General features: G+C 34.8%; 1 protein-coding gene across 1 annotated transcript in view; it reads right to left on the bottom strand.

Annotated features, from left to right (window-relative positions):
• ERBB4 (erb-b2 receptor tyrosine kinase 4) overlaps positions 1-19,232 on the bottom strand; it is a 1,129,145-nt gene that overhangs the window by 345,772 nt on the left and 764,141 nt on the right. The window contains exon 4 of the mRNA XM_053597917.1: positions 14,925-15,059. Within this exon, the coding sequence (XP_053453892.1) occupies positions 14,925-15,059 (135 nt within the window). The remainder of the gene's footprint in view (positions 1-14,924; positions 15,060-19,232) is intronic.

Consider the following 19,232-nt stretch of genomic DNA (forward strand, 5'->3'; position numbering starts at 1 on the left):
TCTCTAACCTTTCCTCATCTTCCCGCCTCTCTGTCCCATTCCCTCCTGAGGCTGCCAAGGAAACTATAACCTTTCTTCCCCAGGGCGGGTCATAAAAGCCAGAACCCTCTTTCTCTTGAAAGCAAGTCACAAAACCTAAACCGGTTCTGTGTAAAAACTGGCATAAAGGAATTATCTGACGTACCTTGTTTGGCTGTTGGTAGTAAGACCCCCAGTACAGATAGGGTCCTGCCCCATAAATGGAAGGAAGGCACGCACAACCAGAAGCCGAGAACTTGGTCTTGCTGAATTTTCCCACTCGGTCTATCAGCATTAGAGGATACCTTTTCTTTCCAATCATATTTCCACATGGCTGTCCATACTTTGCTGAACCTAATCATAAAAAATGAACAATTGCCCCAGTTTCTTAGCGTCTTCCTTCTGAAGGCTCCCATTTACAAATGCTAAATTAATTTGAATGTCTTAGCTCCTATTAATCAATCTGCTCATGTCAGTGACATTTTAGCAAATCTTTTGGGGACTAAGAGCCTTGATCCCTAAAATACCCACTTCATATATTTGTTAAAGGAGCTGGAGAGGAATAACATGTGTGAAAGGCCTGTCATATCAGAAGCATGAATCAATGCTGGCTCCCATCTTCCCCCATCGCAACACTTGCTATAAAAATATTAGAGGGTAGTAAAGTGGGACAAAAACATGGAAAGAGTCAGTAGATTCAGTAGAGGCAGGTACATCAAGGAGCCAGAAGTGTTTATGTAGATAGAATTGAAATGGTGAGTAAAGCACCACCAGTCAAGAAACAGGAAAGGGGGAGGGGGTGACAGCTTAGGGACTTGCACAAGCTTGACAGACAAGGGCAAGTAGGACTCAAGATCTCTGCATATTTTGACAAAGGTCTGAAAACCATATTCTTAGCAATAGCATTACTAATAATCCAAACCCAGTGAAATTTCTCTCTGCCACTGGAATTTCATACAGTGCTTGAAACACAGTAGACTTCTCAGAGTGAATAAACCAACACTTCCTTTACTAAGAGGTCAGTATCTTCACCTCATGGTGCTAACACAGTTTCTTCAACCCCAAGTAAGATTTGAAAGGTCTTATAATGTCTGTGGTTTGGGATTTTATAATTATGGCTTCAGCCATTAATCTTATAGCCTGCCTTTTTTATTGTATCTGAGATTGAGCCTGAGTCTTTGTTACAGATTGCTAGCCTGTAGTAGTCAGTTGGGGAGATGAGACATCACTGAGACAGATAACAAAGAAAAATGGGTATCAAATTGTAAAAGATTACGAAGCTCCATTGTACAATATTAAACAAAGTCTTCCAAAGTATAGCAGCCAGAAGTCTTAGCTTACAACCATTTTTTCATCTGCCAAAGGAAACTTAGCTATTAAAAAAAGGGACTTAGCTCTTTATGTGTGTGTGCACATATATGTGGTGTATACACACACATGCACATCTCCATGTTCTCACACTTAAAATAAAAATGACCTACATTAATAAATAGGAACATTTCTAAAATGCCACTGTAAGCCTAGGGAATGAAAATGTAATTTTTAAAAGTTGATGGAGGTTATAAGAAAGTGATCCAAAAGGCATTATAGTAAGTAATAAGCCTAAAATGTCTGGTGTAGAATGTTTTCATTAATTCAAGTTTGAAATTCATACACAAAAACTAAAATTCAAGGATAATAGATTTATAATATATTTAAAAAATCCAATTCTACCAAAAAGCTATTTCAGTGGAGTTCCTTCCTGATGTGCTACTAGAGAGATCTAGAAATTGAGTTATTATTTATAGAAAAAAGATAAGTGATTTGCAAACCACTGCTGCATATATATCTGTTATATTACACTGCAAATTATTAAAGCCTAAATATCATCTCCACTGCCCATCCTCAGCCCCAGCTTCCTGTTTTCTAAAAAGTATTTTGCATTTTGTAATCATATGAAACTCAAATCCTTTCATTAAAATCACAGTCTCTGTTAGCTAGCATATTAAAGAATCCTTTGTAGCTTAGATATATTGTGACTTTGGTTATATACCAGGCATGGTTCTGGGCAATTTATTTCTCAGGACAACCTTAGGAGGAACACACTACTATAGATTCAGAAGTTGAGGACAGAGAAATCTTAGAACTTGACCAAGATCTCATGGTAAGTAATAAGCCTGGGACTGGAGCCCAGACATACCAGCTTCAGAGTTCAACTTTTAACCAATACAACCACGTATCTAATTTATTTTAATGGATACAGAAATAGAACAGTCATTTGAAGCAAACGAGGGCAGAATCCCCAAGATAGAACAGAACACACATAGGAAGGCAAACTTTAATTATGTCACAGTAAAGGCTGGTTTCTGAAAGGATTAGAGCAAATACTGAGGAAGTTCAACGGATTTCAGGTTCGGACACCATTAGGCGAGGATATTGAATGAGATCATTAACATAGAAACTTACTCAAAGTACCTAGGGAATGACTCTCAAGAAAGCTAAAACAATAATTTGGGGTTCCTTACCTAAATATTTGATGTATGTGAGCAATGGACAGTTTAGCAGATCATAACAGTGGGGGGGGGGGTGCAGGGATATCAAGAGCATTAAAAACGTTGCCCCGCTCCACTCTACTCCCTGTCCTCACAATATTTTAATCTATTATCCAGATTCATTTTTACATGAGAAAAATGAGGGATAGGAGCTAAGCAACTGCAATGAGGAACTCTTGACTTCAAGATTCAATCAGGTTGAAATCCACAGCTTGAGCTTGGTCACTGGGCTACCCTCAAGGTAAACAAGTGGAGGAACAATTACGCAGAAAAGATGGAGATTCAGGAGGATTTTCCCAGGAATAGGGTCAGGTAGGTTTGGGTAGAGATGATAAGAAGAGGGAGAGGAACAGCAGAGATGCCTAATATTTCTCTTCCTATGATTACCTATTTCCCTATTTTAAATAGGATTCAATACATACTATACTCTTCCTGTTAATTTACTATTGATGAAAAAATGCTTAAGGTTTTTTCTTCCTCCCTCAGAAGAAAGTATTTGTGGCCACTGTATGTACTAATAGATATGATTTACTATTTTATAAGAATGTTGCAAAATTATCTATTAATTTATCTTTCTTTACTGAGCTAAACTAAGCTGATTCCTACAAGACCTAAAACCATTAGAACCCTTACTTAGACATGTGTTTATTCCACTAAAAATACAAGGCATTTTATTTCAATAAAATGTTTTATATTTAAATTTATACAGCACATTTGGGTTTAGAAATGTAGAAATGATGGCTATCCAATATCATATTTTCTTCAAAATTTTTAGAGTTGTCCATGTATTTTTTCTAGTAAAGCCAATTTCTTTATTCTAGAAAACATACTATGGCATGTGTTTTAGATTACTAGTTTATTGCTGTATTCGACGTCTTGAGTACAGCATTTGAATTGATTCTATAGAAAATATTTTTGGAAGAACTACCTAGATCAAAATTCTTGTTACATAAAGTAGAAACAAGTACAAGAATAAAAGTGCCTGATCAGGATAACTACTTTTGAGATGACTTTTCTTTTGTGTGGTTTTTATTCAACCTTTTTTATTTCTTTTATATATTTCCCTACTTACATTTATGAAGAACTTTAAGAGAAATGTCACTGCATAATTTCCTCTCCATTTTTCCTTTCCTACTTAGAAAGAGCACCTACAATTGGCAAAAGAATCACCTCTAAATAGAATATAATTTGTTCCTGCCAGGCAGCAAAGAATTAAATAAAAGTTGCATATGGTTGCTTGTAACAATTTAGGCTTGAAAGATTGCCAAGTGCATTAGCTGCTTGATCTCCTTATTCATCTTTCCCAGGCTCCCCGTAGAGGAACCATATCCCCTGCCCCAACCAGCTAGTGTAACCAGCAGTCTCTCTCCCACTCTGCTCCCAACTTTAAAATAAAAGTGTCTCAATGGAAGGAAAACAATAGGAGAAGGGAGACACCCGTAAAACTTCTTTTCTTTTTCTTTTTTCCTTTCCTTTTTTTTCTGAGTCCATTCTTCTACAGAATTAAAACTCTTTTGGAAATGTTATGAAAGGGAGAACTGAATGTCTATCTAACTGTTCAGTTATTTGTAAATATTTTCCCTTTTTTCCCTACCTTTTTTCAAGTGAAGAGAAATTAAAGAAAAGGGGGAACTATAAGCTCTTTAAATTCTACTTACTTGTAAAACTGAATTCTATGAAACACTTTCATTAGTAAACAAGGATGAATAGGTGAACGGTAATGAAATCTCTGAATGATGGTTACAGAACAGGACTAACACTCTCACCCCCGATAGAGTAAACAAATTAGAGAAAAATAAGAGGGAAAAGTGAATGGAATCAGTATAATTGTCACTCAATTTCACACAGTTGCTTTAAACACCAAAGAAACAAAGTCTCATGTTAAATATATTAACTACAGGATGCTGTATAAATCTTTCTTTTACTTTGGGGTATTTACTATTTGAATCGATAAATAATATTCTTTAGTAAAGAAGAGTCGCTGTGAAAATTTAACTCAATTTTTAATCAATCTAGCATTTCAACCTCTATACCTAATTTTTCTATGCTTAGCATTTTTTGAAAATTCCCATATAGCAGGATGAATTAAACTTTATATGAAAACACATTAACAAAATATAGAAGATCACCAGTGATTTTACTATGAGGAGTAAGTGTTTTACTATGAATCACTTCACATTCGAGTTCCCGACTTAATTTTTTGTGGATCTAAAACATTTTAAAATTAAATTTGTTCAACAGCAAAGTCAATTCGATCTTCTAGAGGAAATATCCAATATAGAGTTTGTTTAGGAAAAAATGGAATAACAAAATTTTCTACTCCTTTAAAAAAAACCACCCCCATTTTGAAAATATTGGGAGTTACAACTCCTAAGAAAACCTGATTATTCTAATTGTTTGGTCTTTTTTCGCGCTGTCTGAATAGTGTTGATATCTTTCATAAAATAAAAGATAGACAAGAACACACATAAGAAGACAAACTTTAATTATGTCACAGAAATAGGGTGACAAACTTTTATTTGTCATGATATATATTTTTTCAATAAAAATTCACATACTATATTTTAATGAAAATTCTTGTAAAATTTGCTTTAACATAAGTTTCAGAGAAACAATAACATTTGAAGGCTGTTTGAATAGGGGAATTTGAATCCCAGAGACTTACTTTTTTGAGCAATTTTGATTTTTTCAACCATTCACTGGAAGACAGTATAAATCTGCTCATTACTAGTAAGTATAAGCTTGAGACTCACAGAGACCCCAAAATAGGGCTCTTTATACCTACCTTATGGAATATGAGAATTAGAAATAACATTGTTTAAGCACCCTACCTTTAAGTGTGATATACTGGGCCCTGAAAGTCACAGAAATTTAAAGCATTGCTATTAGGACTATTGAAATTAATGCCGCAAAAGCTTCAAAAAACAAGAGAGAGCTACATATTCTCTAAGAGGTGATCATGTATTCGGTAGTTTACTCATTTGCAACAAGTCCATATATTCTCTGCCAGCTTTGTGGCCTAACGTGTGTATCAGAGTTGGCTTTGCTAATCATTTTACCAACATAGGAATCTTACACTGAGCCAGCGCTACTGATCTCTGCCCCCAGAGTCAATGAAAACTTTGAAGACAGTCAGATGATCATCTGAATACAATACTTCCTCAGGCAGAATCTCTGGGAATGGATTCTGGTACATGCCCAAGTTTGGAAACCATTAATCTAGTTACCTGCAGACATAAAGAACCTTGCCTTGTGTAGGGCTAGATGATGTTACACTACATCTCTGCTGGCCACTTCATGTAAGGGTAACTTTCCTTCCAACAAGCTACAGTCAAAAAGAAGATTTAATGTTCATTGGTGGAAACTGAATCTAAAAATATTTGAAAATGGAAAACTGGTACTTTAAGAGGCAAAGCAGCATGGGAGTAGGGTGGTGTTAATCTTTTAGGCAGAAGCTCGTGTTTACTCTGAGAGAAACCAAGTCTGTAAGCTTTTTAAGCAAGTGGAAGTGAAGAACAGTCATTATTGCGGAAAACTGGAATGCAAAAGTTAACAGGAAAGCAGAGGCCGAGTATATACGTTAATAACTTAAATGGAAAATGGTAGCAGAAAATGACCCCGAGAGACAGATATTTCCCCTTCATAAATTTTAAGCTAAACGACCCTACCCCTAAATAGGTTGTTCTTTCTTGAAGTCTGTGTATATCTCTGTGTGTGTATGTGTGTGGATATATGTGTGTGACATATTCAGCATTTGCTCACAAGAGACCAGAGGAACTATAATTACTTCACATCATGCATGATGTATCGGCCTCATCTTCACTTTTCATCGTTACAGAGGAAAATGATAAGTGACTGAACTAGGCTTAGCCTGGCACTGCCTCTACAGAGCTGTTAATAGTCACACGAGGCAGTACATAGTATGAAGAGCCAACTGCTTGAGTTGCTAGAATTAACCATTATTAAATATTAAATTATAAAACCCACAATTAAATTGTATTTAAACAAAGGTAAATAATTTTCAAAATTCATTATTGCCTAGTTAACCATATTTTACTATTCTCTATGTAATTGAGTTTATTTATATCTAGTGAATGTGTCTGGTGGAAATACTATACAATACTGTGTCACCAAGGCACCTCTTCCAAAGTCCACATTGATTGTTTGGAAGGGACGAGGTTGGGTCTATTTATACCATGAAAATCAGCAATTGAGAGGTTTTACTTTTATTTTATTTTTATTTTTATGTATTTATTTATTTATTTTGCAGTTTTTGGCCAGGGCTGGGTTTGAACCCACCACCTCCGGTATATGGGGCTGGCGCCCTACTCCTTTGAGCCACAGGCACGGCCCTTTGCTTTTACTTTTTGAAGAGCAGTTACTCAACACTTACCAGCACACCATGGACATGTCACATAATTTAAAATTAAAGAAACCATGCTTTGGGAAATGGCACCATTAAAACTTTTCCAAGGGAGCCATGACATATTCTGTACCTGTCACATTAGAAAATATAACAAACTGATGTTTCCACTAATTCAGAAACAGAAAATTAAATGAGCCTTGATCTGAAAAAGGTGCAAAAGGATGTAGCGGAATTAAAGAGGCAGCCTGTAAGGTCCGAAAATGATCAGAAAGTCTCATGCAAGACATGAGCAGGGACATGGAAGTGAAGTGTGGGCCTCTCAGTCCCCCAGATAACCATTCTAGTCTTTAACGAGGTCATGTTGCTTATTGGTTTCTTTGTGCTTTGAAATGAATCAGGCACACTGGGTCTTCAGAACAGCTGAGGGAGAGCCTAGCACAGTGCTGAAGTGACTGGAGTCATTGGTAGCAAAGCCTAGGGGTTTGGCAGTAAAATAAGGCCAGACAGGTGAGATTATGGGATTCGTTCTAGATTTGGGGTGAGTTATATATAAAAAAAGTATGAACCAATTCACAGTGACAGGCTGTTGAGATTAATCGGTGTATATACGTGTGTGTACACATTTACATAAATATTTACTTTTATGTATTTATTACATACAAATGCATTTTTGATATATCTATCTTTATATATTCACATATAATGATTGGTAATAAAATAAAAGAACACAGGTAACGCGTGATGAACGTGAGGACTGAGATGAGCTAAGTAAGAAAGGGTCTATTAGGAGAGAGTTCTGTTTTGCCACTTGGAGGTTAAGTAGTGCTAAGGAACAAAGGTTACTACCTAGAAAGCAGGGATTACATTTCATTAACTTTATGTACTATAAGCCATTTGATGAAAATGTTCATTGAGAAGAACCTCTCACATATGATAAAAATAAAGATACATTTTGAAAAATATACTCAAAAAAGTGAAATAACGCACTTTCATCTTAAGAAGCTAAGAGACAAAGAAAAGCAGGCTAGCAAATGTACCACGCTTGCTCCTTGTAATGTTCCTAAGTAAAAGTTAATTCCTAAAATGAATTTCAATTGCCTTGGAAATGATCTCACAAATGTAGCAATGAAGGCCCTCTCCAATACAGATGAGGTGCAAATCCTTGATTTCTCATCATTCCCCCCGATCTTAGTGCGTTATTTTTAAAACACCTTCCTAGATTGTTAGTTCTGCTTGCTAATATTTTGTTTAGGATGATTTCATCTGAATTCATAAATTATCTTTAGTTCTTTGGTGATTTTTTGGTTTCTTTTATTTAACTGCATTCATAAAAATCCTGTTTTACAGGTGTTTTCAGAAAAACTATCTTTTGGATTCATATGGGTTGATTTATTGATCTTGAAGTTTTCATACTTTTCTCTTTCCTTAACTTTAGCTTTTATTTTAAAATATATTTTAAAAGCTGCTATGTGTGATATGATTCCATGTAAATACCATCAGAAAGGATCCAGCCATTGTTAGTACTATTTTTCATATTACATCGCTGGATACGGCCCTCTTCCATGTAAAATTAGATATGTATGTGTGTAATAGACACAAATCAAGGTCCTACTGAAATCTCTAATTAAATATTCTTGTAACTTTTTTCTACTTAACTACAAAAGTCCAAACTTAGAAGACTGCTTCTACTTTATGTAAATATTTTCATAAATATAATACTTAAAACCAATGTTTTGAGGCAGGCAGAACATCTGGTATATATTTATTTATTTCATTTTTGTAACACTTTTTTTCCATTATTTCCCCCCATTAGGCAACATCTTCTCTTTGTCATCAACCTAAGTACATATTGGCCATCCATTTTTAGAATGCCACATTCTACTTCAGAACATCTGGTTTACACAATGATTATTCTTGGGATAATGTTTGTGAATATAGCGCCAGCTATGACTTTCTCAATTCCCCCATTCCCACTTAGCTAATCATTGATCCTAGAAAACAACTGGAAACAGTGGTCCATCTGGTGCGACCTAAGAAAAAGGTTCTGGGATCTGAGGTTTGTTCTTTTCAGTGTCTTGGGGAAATAAAGCTGGGAGGGCCTACCTTCTGGTTACTATAATACACTTGAAATATAGAGATGTGATGAAACATACAACAAATACATATTACAAGTATAACTGTCACATTCTAAAAAATACTTTTGTCCACATACGGTCAATTCATAGAAATCATAATCAGAAGTCCCATTAGTTCTTTTTCATAAGAAATTGCTCTACGATTGACACATACATGGTATAAATTAATTGATTGCTATAAGATTCCTATGAAGTTGATAATAACAGCTCTGGGCCAAAACCATATGTGCACCCTTTCAGGCCAGAGCACAGGTAATTCCAAAAGGCTTTCCCTGGAGGTCCTCATGGGGGACGCTGCGCTCCCCACACTGTACATGGTGCACCGTCAACGTCCTGTGGGTTTTAAGGGAGAGTCCTGACTGTCCACATCCCTACTTGGAGGACCCCGTTCAGCAGCCTCTATAACAAGGGCTTTGACAGAGGTCTTCCTCAGACACTTCTGCTGAAAGGTCCTTGTGAGGATGAGGTGAGAGTCCTGGACACACGTTTTTCTCACTCTCAGTACTTGGGGCTTTTCCCTTTCTGCCTTTCCCATCCCCTCACCCCCCTCCTTTCAGCTTCCAGGTCCATAAACCTCCCACAGCAGAGAGACAATTCCCCTGTGTCCTGGTCGATCCATTTAACTTGGCTGACCCTCGCCTGGCTCCGTTCCCTGGGGGGAGATGAGACAGACAGTGGAGGAGCTGGGGCTTGTACTACAGCAGTAAACAATTCAAGTTGTGACTGTTACCTTCACTCTGGTTTGTGCCCTGACTTGCCCACACTGTTGCCTAGCAGCTTAGCTTCCAGCTCATTTTTTACCCTCTCATCCTTTTAAATACAAAGATATGGATGTTCTGAGGCCAAAAATGGCTTAAGGTCATAGAACAAGGAAGTAGCAGTACCAGGTTTCAAATTAGCCAGTTTGGCTCCCAAATCCACTTTCTTAACCACACAATCTTTTCTGTTCGGAAATTCTTTTTTTTTTTTTTTTTTTTTTTTTTTTTTTTTTTTTTTTTAATTTTTTTATTAAATCATAAGTGTATACAATGATATGATTATGGGGCATTCTCTCTCTTTATCTGTATTAATGTTCTCATATATTTTCATTTGCTTGATTTCCAGACGGAAACATTTATTTCATTTTGATGTTCTTGTGATAATGAGGTCATTATTACAATGCTTCAAGTAAATAACATATTCACTATGTAATTCTTTTCACTATGAAGGGTTAAATTATTGAATATGCCCTCGTGATCCTCCCAGCCAAGAATGTGAGATAGTAAGTCCTGCCAGGGTTGTGTGAGAAAAATGGTCTCTTCAGGAGGGTGAGATCCCTCTGCAACCCTCCTGAAGATTGAAAGAATGAAATACTTCATGTCCATTTGGGAAATACAACTTGGTTATAAATCATATGTTTTTAAATCGATTATAATTACCTTTATAGATACTTCAGACTTTTACTTTCTTGTTTCAATCATCCCCCCAAAAAAAGTTAATAGAAAGCCAGATGGCCCTTTAAAACTTATTTGGATTCTTTGTATGAAGAATTCATACTGTACAGAAAAAGTACTTTAAGAGATATTTAGCCAAATATTGCTTAAGAAAAACTATTCATAAAAGCCTTATCCAATTTCCCTTGTGTGATTTGTGGTACAAGTATTACAAAAACTAATATCTCTTTATTAAAACATTAAAGTAGAGAGACAGAGGATGACAAAAAATGTATATATATTTTAAGAAAGGAAAAAATAGTATAAGTTTGTAATAATCCAGTCACATTTGGCTTCGGCACTTATCAGAGATGCTCAGTGTGACTTGTATTTATCTTTGGCATCATTATGTATTGTTACAATTTTAATATATGTATATTTCTTTCTTAGAATATGTATGCATTTTGGTACCCTCTGTATATTTTATCTTATAATTATTATGAGTATAAATAGAACATAAGTGTAATATAATATAAATAGTATAACTTGCATAAGTATTAATTTATTTAAGCACATACATGTTGCCATCTTTACCTGAAAAGGACTAAAAGTAGATCAGCTATCTGTTTCTGGATTGTAATTTTTATTACACATTCATTCATTTGTACATACATGATGAATAGAAAAAGTATAACTTAGATTAATTTGATTTGCCTTTTTTATAAATCTCTATGGTTCGAATGCTTTTATCCCTCCAAAACTCACGTTGAAACTCAATCCCCGATGCAATCGTGTTTAAGTCATGAATGGCTCAATGCTGCTGTGACAGGGGCTGGTAGGAGGTTTACTCTCTTCTGCCCTCCGGAGAATGCAGCATTCAAGGAAGTTTCTTGGACTCAGAGACCAGCCCCCCTTATACACCAGACCAGATGCTAGTGAATTGATACTGGGCTTCCCTGCTTCCAGAACTGTGAGGAAATAAATTTATGTTCTTTATAAATCATCCAGTCTCAGGTATTCTGAAAAGCAGCTCACATAAGCAAAGACATGCACTTATCTATTTTATTTATTGGTCTATTCATTCAGTAAATATCTAGTATCCATCTATTATATGCTACAACAGAGGACAGAATGATAAACTGGCTCTTGTCCATAAGATGTTTCCATTTGAAAATGTTACACAGAATGCCAGGTTTTATCTCTGGTATTGATGGAAAAAGTTACATAAGTCTGAAGAAGAGAACACTTCTTAGAGAAGCTGGTCCTTGACAAATGTCTTAAAATATAATTAAAATTGAACCTGTTAAACAGAACAGGAAGGGTCGTACAAACAAAGACATTATAAGAGCTCAATCCACAGAGCTGAGTACTAGGCAGGAATTTGCTGAAAACTCCAAGCCCTCCATTGGGTTTGTTTAGACTTGATCCTATATTAGTCACTCACAGTGGCAAGGATTTTAGACAGGGTCATGGTCATATTCCATTAAATAGAGCTCTTACAGACATTTTGTCAGGTGAATTTGTCAGGACTGGATGCAAGAAAAGCAATTAAATACATGGGCTCCTAAACCAGGAGGACTTAGACGCCTAAAGAGGTTATGTATAGAATTTAGGAGGTTATTGAACTTGAATGAGAAAACACTGCATGATTATTCTCATTAATCTTTTATCAAAATTAATGACTTTCCTCAATTACAAACAGAGACGAAAGCAGAGTAGTATCAGCAGGGCTAGCAAAACTCTAACCACAGAAACCAGAGATATGCTCACGGTATCTTGCAGCTGTCAAAGCCATCTTAAACACTATTCATGTATTTCTTCTTAATTGTGGCAAAGAACCCCACATAACATGAAATTTCCCACCATAACCATTTTTAAGTGTATGCTCAGTTATGGTAAGTAATTCACATCGTCGTGCAACATACGTCCAGAACTTTTTCAATCTTGTAAAAATGCAACTATGGATTTAACAACAGCTTTCCATTCACCCTCACCTTCAGCCCCTAGAATCCACCATTCTATATTCTGTTTCTGTAAGTTTTACTACTTTTTTTACTTAAGAAAAGCAGAATATTTGGGTTTTTCATGACTGGCTTATTCCCTTTAGCATAATGTTCTCAAGGTTTAACTGTTTTGTAGCATGTGACTAGATTTCTTTTCGTTTTACGGCTGAGTAACAGTTCATTATATGTTTAAAAGATATTCAGTCTGTTCAATTAATTTTCTTTATAATTCATTTAAAAATTTTTATGCATTTATTGATTGTTACACATTTATGACTTGACGTATTTATTTTGTGCCTGTTTATTCATTTTACATGTTATAAGAAGGAATCACTCTACTCCACCAGACTGGCACAAATGTCCAGGGCTTCTAAAGATATTTAAAAAAATCAGAAGCTATTTCAATAACTCAGGCAACAGATAACGTCTTAAACTGGTGATCATCATAAAAAAACATGTCTAATCAAGAAATGGGCAGAAATCAGCATGGTTATCAGGCAACTAAATGTCAAGAACCAAGGAGGAAGGGAAGACGACGATGATTACAAAATTTTTTTTTTTTAATTTTTTTATTAAATCATAACTGTATACAATGATATGATTATGGGGCATCATACACTCACTTCATAAACCTACAAAATTTTAACTTGGGTGACTGGTTGGTTGGTGATGGGTCGTTCTGGGAGTCATTAGTTTAGAGATTTCATTTAAAACCATGAGAGTGCCTGAGGTTATCCCTGGGGTGGAGGGAGAGTGTGACTCAGGATAAAACCACAGACAATTAATACTCAAAGGAAAGTCAATTCATTATTCTCAGCCATGGTGTCGTGAAGTACATATAATGTGTCAGCAAATAGAACTACTATGCAAACAATAAAACTTTGACAAGACATTGGTGGTTAATTTGTAAAGAACCATTGGTTATGACTCTACTCTGCATTTATAATTTTTGCACCTGCAATTATTTACATGCAAAAACAGTACAGCCACAGTTGCCTAATTATAAGCACAACCATCCCAATTTGTTCTCAAAAAGAACAGCACAAAGAGACACCATCTGTGTAAGTGCTGCAAACCCCTCAGACTTTTTTCTGCTCCAAATCCCGCACGGCTGGTGGGCACACTTCCCTTTTGGCTTCCGTCTCAGGCTTTATTCTTGCCTGATCTCATTCGTGCATTGCAGGCTAGTCACTCTGATAAGCTGAGAGTCAGCAGCCCTTCCTCTTATCCAACCAATGTGCTTTTCTTTCCACAAATGTAATATGAGCCACAGTGTGGGCTGATGGAACGTAGAAGCCATTTCTGAAGCCCATCATTGGCTTTGTTCATGTGAGCAAATTCAAATTTTTCTGCACATGTAATTTTATAAGGTGGGCAACTTGAATATTGTAAAGACAAAATCTCATGCATATTTCTGCTCAAAAGTGACAAGAAAATTACGTTACTCTACTTTTAAAAAAAGTTTTGCCATTTATTAAAAATACAGATGTCAGTTTTGATCAAATATATTCATATTTCCCTATTATATTATTAGGCATATCGTGAAATTTAATAATGTCCCTTGGAGTTTGATTTTACACACAAAAGTCATAATATAATCAGTACTATGGCAAATAATTATTGAACTATGTGGAGACAATTATTATTTCAGGTAAGAAATACATGATAATGGATGAGAAATATAAAACCCAGGTTTAACACTTGATAAAGATTCTACTCTCATACAAATGTCAGTAATAATAAATGTGGGACAGCATAGCCTGCTTTATGAAAATGTAAGAGATTCTAGACAATAATTTTCAGAGGTTTTAAATGATAATTTGAATATTATTTGTTATAATTTAATCATATTAAATGCTTTGAATCTGATAAATTCTCTGTGGTGGAAAAAATATTCATTTTAAGAATAGAAAATTCAGTGGTTTATTAGACTAATGATTAAAATCAAAGTGTAACATGTTTCTTCTATATGAAATCTACAGTTCTCCCCTCTAATGTGTTGAATTGTTGTAAAGTATTAACATGAAGCCTTTAGAGGCAAATGAAGGTTTAAGAACTCTGCAAGGCTTGCTAGTTTTTCTTTTTCTTATTTGAAAAATTACAGTAATAGGAAGATAAATTTTGTTCTCTGTAGTTCACAAAGGTTGAAGCAGTGATTACATACCAGCCTTAGTTTATGGACAACAGGTGTATGTTTGGACATGGAAATGTGATAAAACAATTTAGGATAAGCAAAGAAGAACATGTTAAGACAACAAAAACTCGTAAAGGGGAAACATCATTCCTAAAGAAAATTACTCAGAAGTGAAGACTGGTCAACCATTTGTTCCGTCTCACATATCTGAACATTTCAATGGATGCAAAGCTTGAAACGTTATTGGCATAATAAACATACGACATTCATCTTCACATGAGGCAGAATAAAATTTTGATATATTGGAAAAGATAATGCTACTCACATCCTGAGCTACCATTTGTTGACACCAGAGTCAAGTTGGAAGGCCATGGGTTCCGGACAATATCTTGCCAATGAATGGTGTCTGCATAACAAAGGAATTTGTTCTGATCTACATAGACGCCACCATTTAAGATTTCTGTATTAAAAACAAACAAACAAACAAATTTGTTCTCAAACTGCTTGTTGACGAAAAGGTATTCAATAAAAATGTTCTGCTCCCATAATCTTAATGTTAGAGTTACATTGCTAATAGACAAGATCACTTTTTAGATATCTTTCATTGAGTCATGTACATTGATGATAAAAATTTGAAAAGATAAACAAATACTAAAGTAAATAACCACTCATAATTCTATACTCAGAAATACACTTAACATTTGGTCAAGATGTTATCAATCATTTGTATTTTGCCTTTTCCCCTGAAATTGGAATAATATTGTATATAATATTTTATAACCTGCTGGTTTTTAGTAGTATTTAATGATAATTAACTATTGTACTGTATTATTTTTAATGAGAATACGTTATGACAGAGTATAAATTAAATAGTAATCATTTACTCAATCCCTCCTTGTTAATGATATAACTTATTTATTTCTGATGCAGTCTTTAGAATAAATTTCCATAAGTCACATTCCAATATAAATAGAGTGCAAATATTTTTCAGACTTTTGGTAAAAGTACAATTGTTTCAGCCAGTGTGACATTGAAAGGAGTCAGTAGGTAAGTAATTAGCACAAAATGGAAGCTAAAATTAATGCCTTAATTACAAAAATGTTCTATGTTATCTCATATGAAAACAAGAGAATTGTCAGTAATTTTTAAAGAATAATACAAAGCAAGCCATAATAAAAATCCAATGGTTGATTGAAAAGGGGGCATAGGTATGGGATAAAATACACTAAATCCAATTTTTACGGGATTCTCTGGCCTTCAATAGCTAATTTTCCCCCCACAAACAGTGTCTGACAATATTCATAGATTCTCTCTTTCAGATAGTTTTAAGTCTCTAGGGAAAATTATTCTGAAGACATTATTCTAATTATTTGAAGATATTACATAGACACACACAGAGCACGATCTCCCCCAATATCTATTGCATTTCCCTTCTTGTCCAATACAAAAACAGTTTAAAAGAAATCTTTCTTCAGTTTATATAGTATACAGTAATAAGTAATAAAAACCCAGTTAACAGCAGTTTATCGACATTCAGGATTGTTTTGTTCACATCATAAGAAACCTATCATAAGCACCTGCAGATATTAATTCAACTGTTCTGCAGTCCCCCTTATCTGCTCCGCCATCCTCAGTGGCTGGTTTTATTCATTCCAGGTACAAGATGGCCACTACATCTAAACCCATCTGCTCTGAATCATAGGCAGGGTAAAGATGGAAAGGCAAGAGACTTCTCCCAGCAAAGCCCTGACTCCCTATTTGGGAAGAGATGATCACCTCAAGGATGATGTCTGCATTTCATTGGCCAGAACAACATCTCATGACTACCCTTAATGCAAGAGACTGAATAAATAACCATTTTTACGTGGACACATCGTTATTCAAACGATGTGTCCAACCCAAATCGACAGGGATATGACCCAGACAGCGGAAGGGCATGAATATTGGAAAGGAACCAATTCTGTTTCCCACGGTAGCCTTTAAAAAATCATCTCTCTTTTTTGGTACTCCAAACTAACTGTTTAAAAGTCATCTGAAGCCAAAGAGGAGGATAAAACAATGAAAGAAACCTGTGGCACCACCAGGGGGAAATTTGTGGAAGTAAGATTTGTGGGCACATTCAAAGCGCCTCCTGCATAGCATGTATAACTCCTCAGGTTGGTTTTGATATTCTTTCTACATTTATAATCACTCCCAAGTCCATCATCAATCCTTTCACTGAGTATTGTTTCCATTTTCTCAGGGGGAAAAAAAAAGAAAGAAACAAAAAGAAATTAGATCATCTTTCTACTTCTAAAACCCAGTTCATTATTTTTCATGACCTAACTACACAACCTTCATCAAAGCAGAAGGGAGATGTAAGACATAAGAAAGGCTGTGAAAATGGATTTCCACATTAATGTTTGGCCGTACGTTTCTATCTAAGAAATGTGACGATCTCATACTAATAGCTTTCTCATGAGACATTAGGTGATGCTTTTCAGCTGTAGAAATAATTCTCCATTAGGTGACAAATAAAAGGAATGTTGACTGCTATCCAGGAAATGAAGGTTATTTTTCAGTCTACATTTAGAAAATTTCTACAGGAAAAAAAAAAAAAAAAAGGAAAAGGTAATAGCTTAAACATTGTAGAAAGAAGAGAGTCTGTATTTCAGCGGTCACATTTTAATTCAAGTAGCTCTTAGAGAGGAGCACAGAAGCTGTTTTCAGCTTCCCATCTAAAATTTCTTAAGTAGAATCAGTTTATATTACACTGAATAATAATCTTATCAAATCCCCTTTTTCAACAATATTAATCTGCAATGAATGTGGACATTTTGTTTCTTAGAAATATTCTGTTCAAGAGCTTGGCTTATACTTAGACAAGGGATTTATAAAGGAGACTCTAATAATTGAAGTATAATCGTACATGTTAAAATTTCAAATTAACATACAATCATGATCAATCTAGATGATACTTTTATCATCCCAAATTCAAAACACAACATCTGCTAACAATTTTAGTCAGGAGGATTTACAAACTTTTAGCATTTAACGATGAAGAGTTTATTTGTATATATTTGTGTTTTCCTGGAAAATAAGTCTCTTTTTCTTTGTTTGGCATAGACTCTGCTGTTGAATGTCAAAGCCCCATAATCAGAGAATGTGTATTTTCCTTGACACTTAACAGGAGAATTTTAATGTACAGTTTATCTTATTTTTTTAATTAACTTTACTTAAGTATTAGGTAAGATTACCTAAATATTACCTAGCATATTATTTGATATATTACTGTTACCTAAAATACAGATTACCTATGTATTTGTCAGAAAATACTGTTACAATTGCATTTATACATTTTTTAAAGGCTTGTTAATTTTATAACTTTATAATATTTTTAAAATATTAACTTATAATGGCTGAATAGTATTCCATGGTATACATATACCACAGCTTGTTAATCCATTCCTGGGTTGGTGCTATTCAGCCATTAAAAAAAATGGAGACTTTACATCCTTCGTATTAACCTGGATGGACGTGGAAGAGATTATTCTCAGTAAAGCATCACAAGAATGGAGAAGCATGAATCCTATGTACTCAATTTTGATATGAGGACAATTAATGACAATTATGGTTATGGGGGGGGAAGCAGAAAGAGGGAAGGAGGGAGGGGGGTGGGGCCTTGGTGTGTGTCACACTTTATGGGGGCAAGACATGATTGCAAGAGGGACTTTACCTAACAATTGCAATCGGTGTAACCTGGCTTATTGTACCCTCAATGAATCCCCAACAGTAAAAAAAAAAAAAAAAAATTAACTTATACTTTTTGTTAGGAAATATTTAGTTAGACTTATTTTGGAGCTAAAGAAATTCTAGGGAATGGATACTGATCTGTATGTAAGAAAGTTCTTAGAGACACAAATTATTTACATGTGAAGGAACACCTAATGTTTCTGCCTCTTTGACTACAGAAGCTTAAATGAATTTTTACATCAGAAAGAAGGACAAGGATGAGAGAAAGATTTTGTAAGATATGTATCCAATAGGATACCACAAAAAATGTCTGGCTGAATATGTATTTAGAGGTATCAAGAACAGCAAGCCTACCTTACAATTTCATTAAAGATTTATTGGAAGGAATCACCTGTGTTACACCAACAGTTTCCTTCCCGCTAACATGAGAGAAAGCGACTAAATATTAAATTTGAAGACCAGGACGAAAAGTATCTCTAATCTTAAGGAAGATAAGCAAACGGGGCACACATTTAATTGATGTTAAAAGATAAATAGAGCCTGGACAGGTGCAAAGACTCAAAAATTATTGAATAAATGAATGATCTCAAAATAATCTCATTCCACTGTATTTCACTTCCACTGTAGGAAAAACATCAGAATAAATCGAGAGAAAGACAGATAGATTCTTAATCATTTAGCCAATTGGTAGGAAAAAAGCCACCATGAGTTTTTCTATTATATAAAAATATTTCCAGCAAATTCACAAAACAGAACTGTCTCTTTTTAATAAATGTCATGGTTTAATATAGCAAGGTATATTAACTATGACATCTGCAAAAAAAAAAAAAAGTATCATTTCATTACTGAAAAATTCCAGTAAACACTTAAATATGTTTTTGTCTCAAACAATTCCTATTAG

Source organism: Nycticebus coucang, chromosome 7 (genome assembly GCF_027406575.1).
Source record: "Nycticebus coucang isolate mNycCou1 chromosome 7, mNycCou1.pri, whole genome shotgun sequence".
Taxonomy (NCBI): Eukaryota; Metazoa; Chordata; class Mammalia; order Primates; family Lorisidae; genus Nycticebus; species Nycticebus coucang.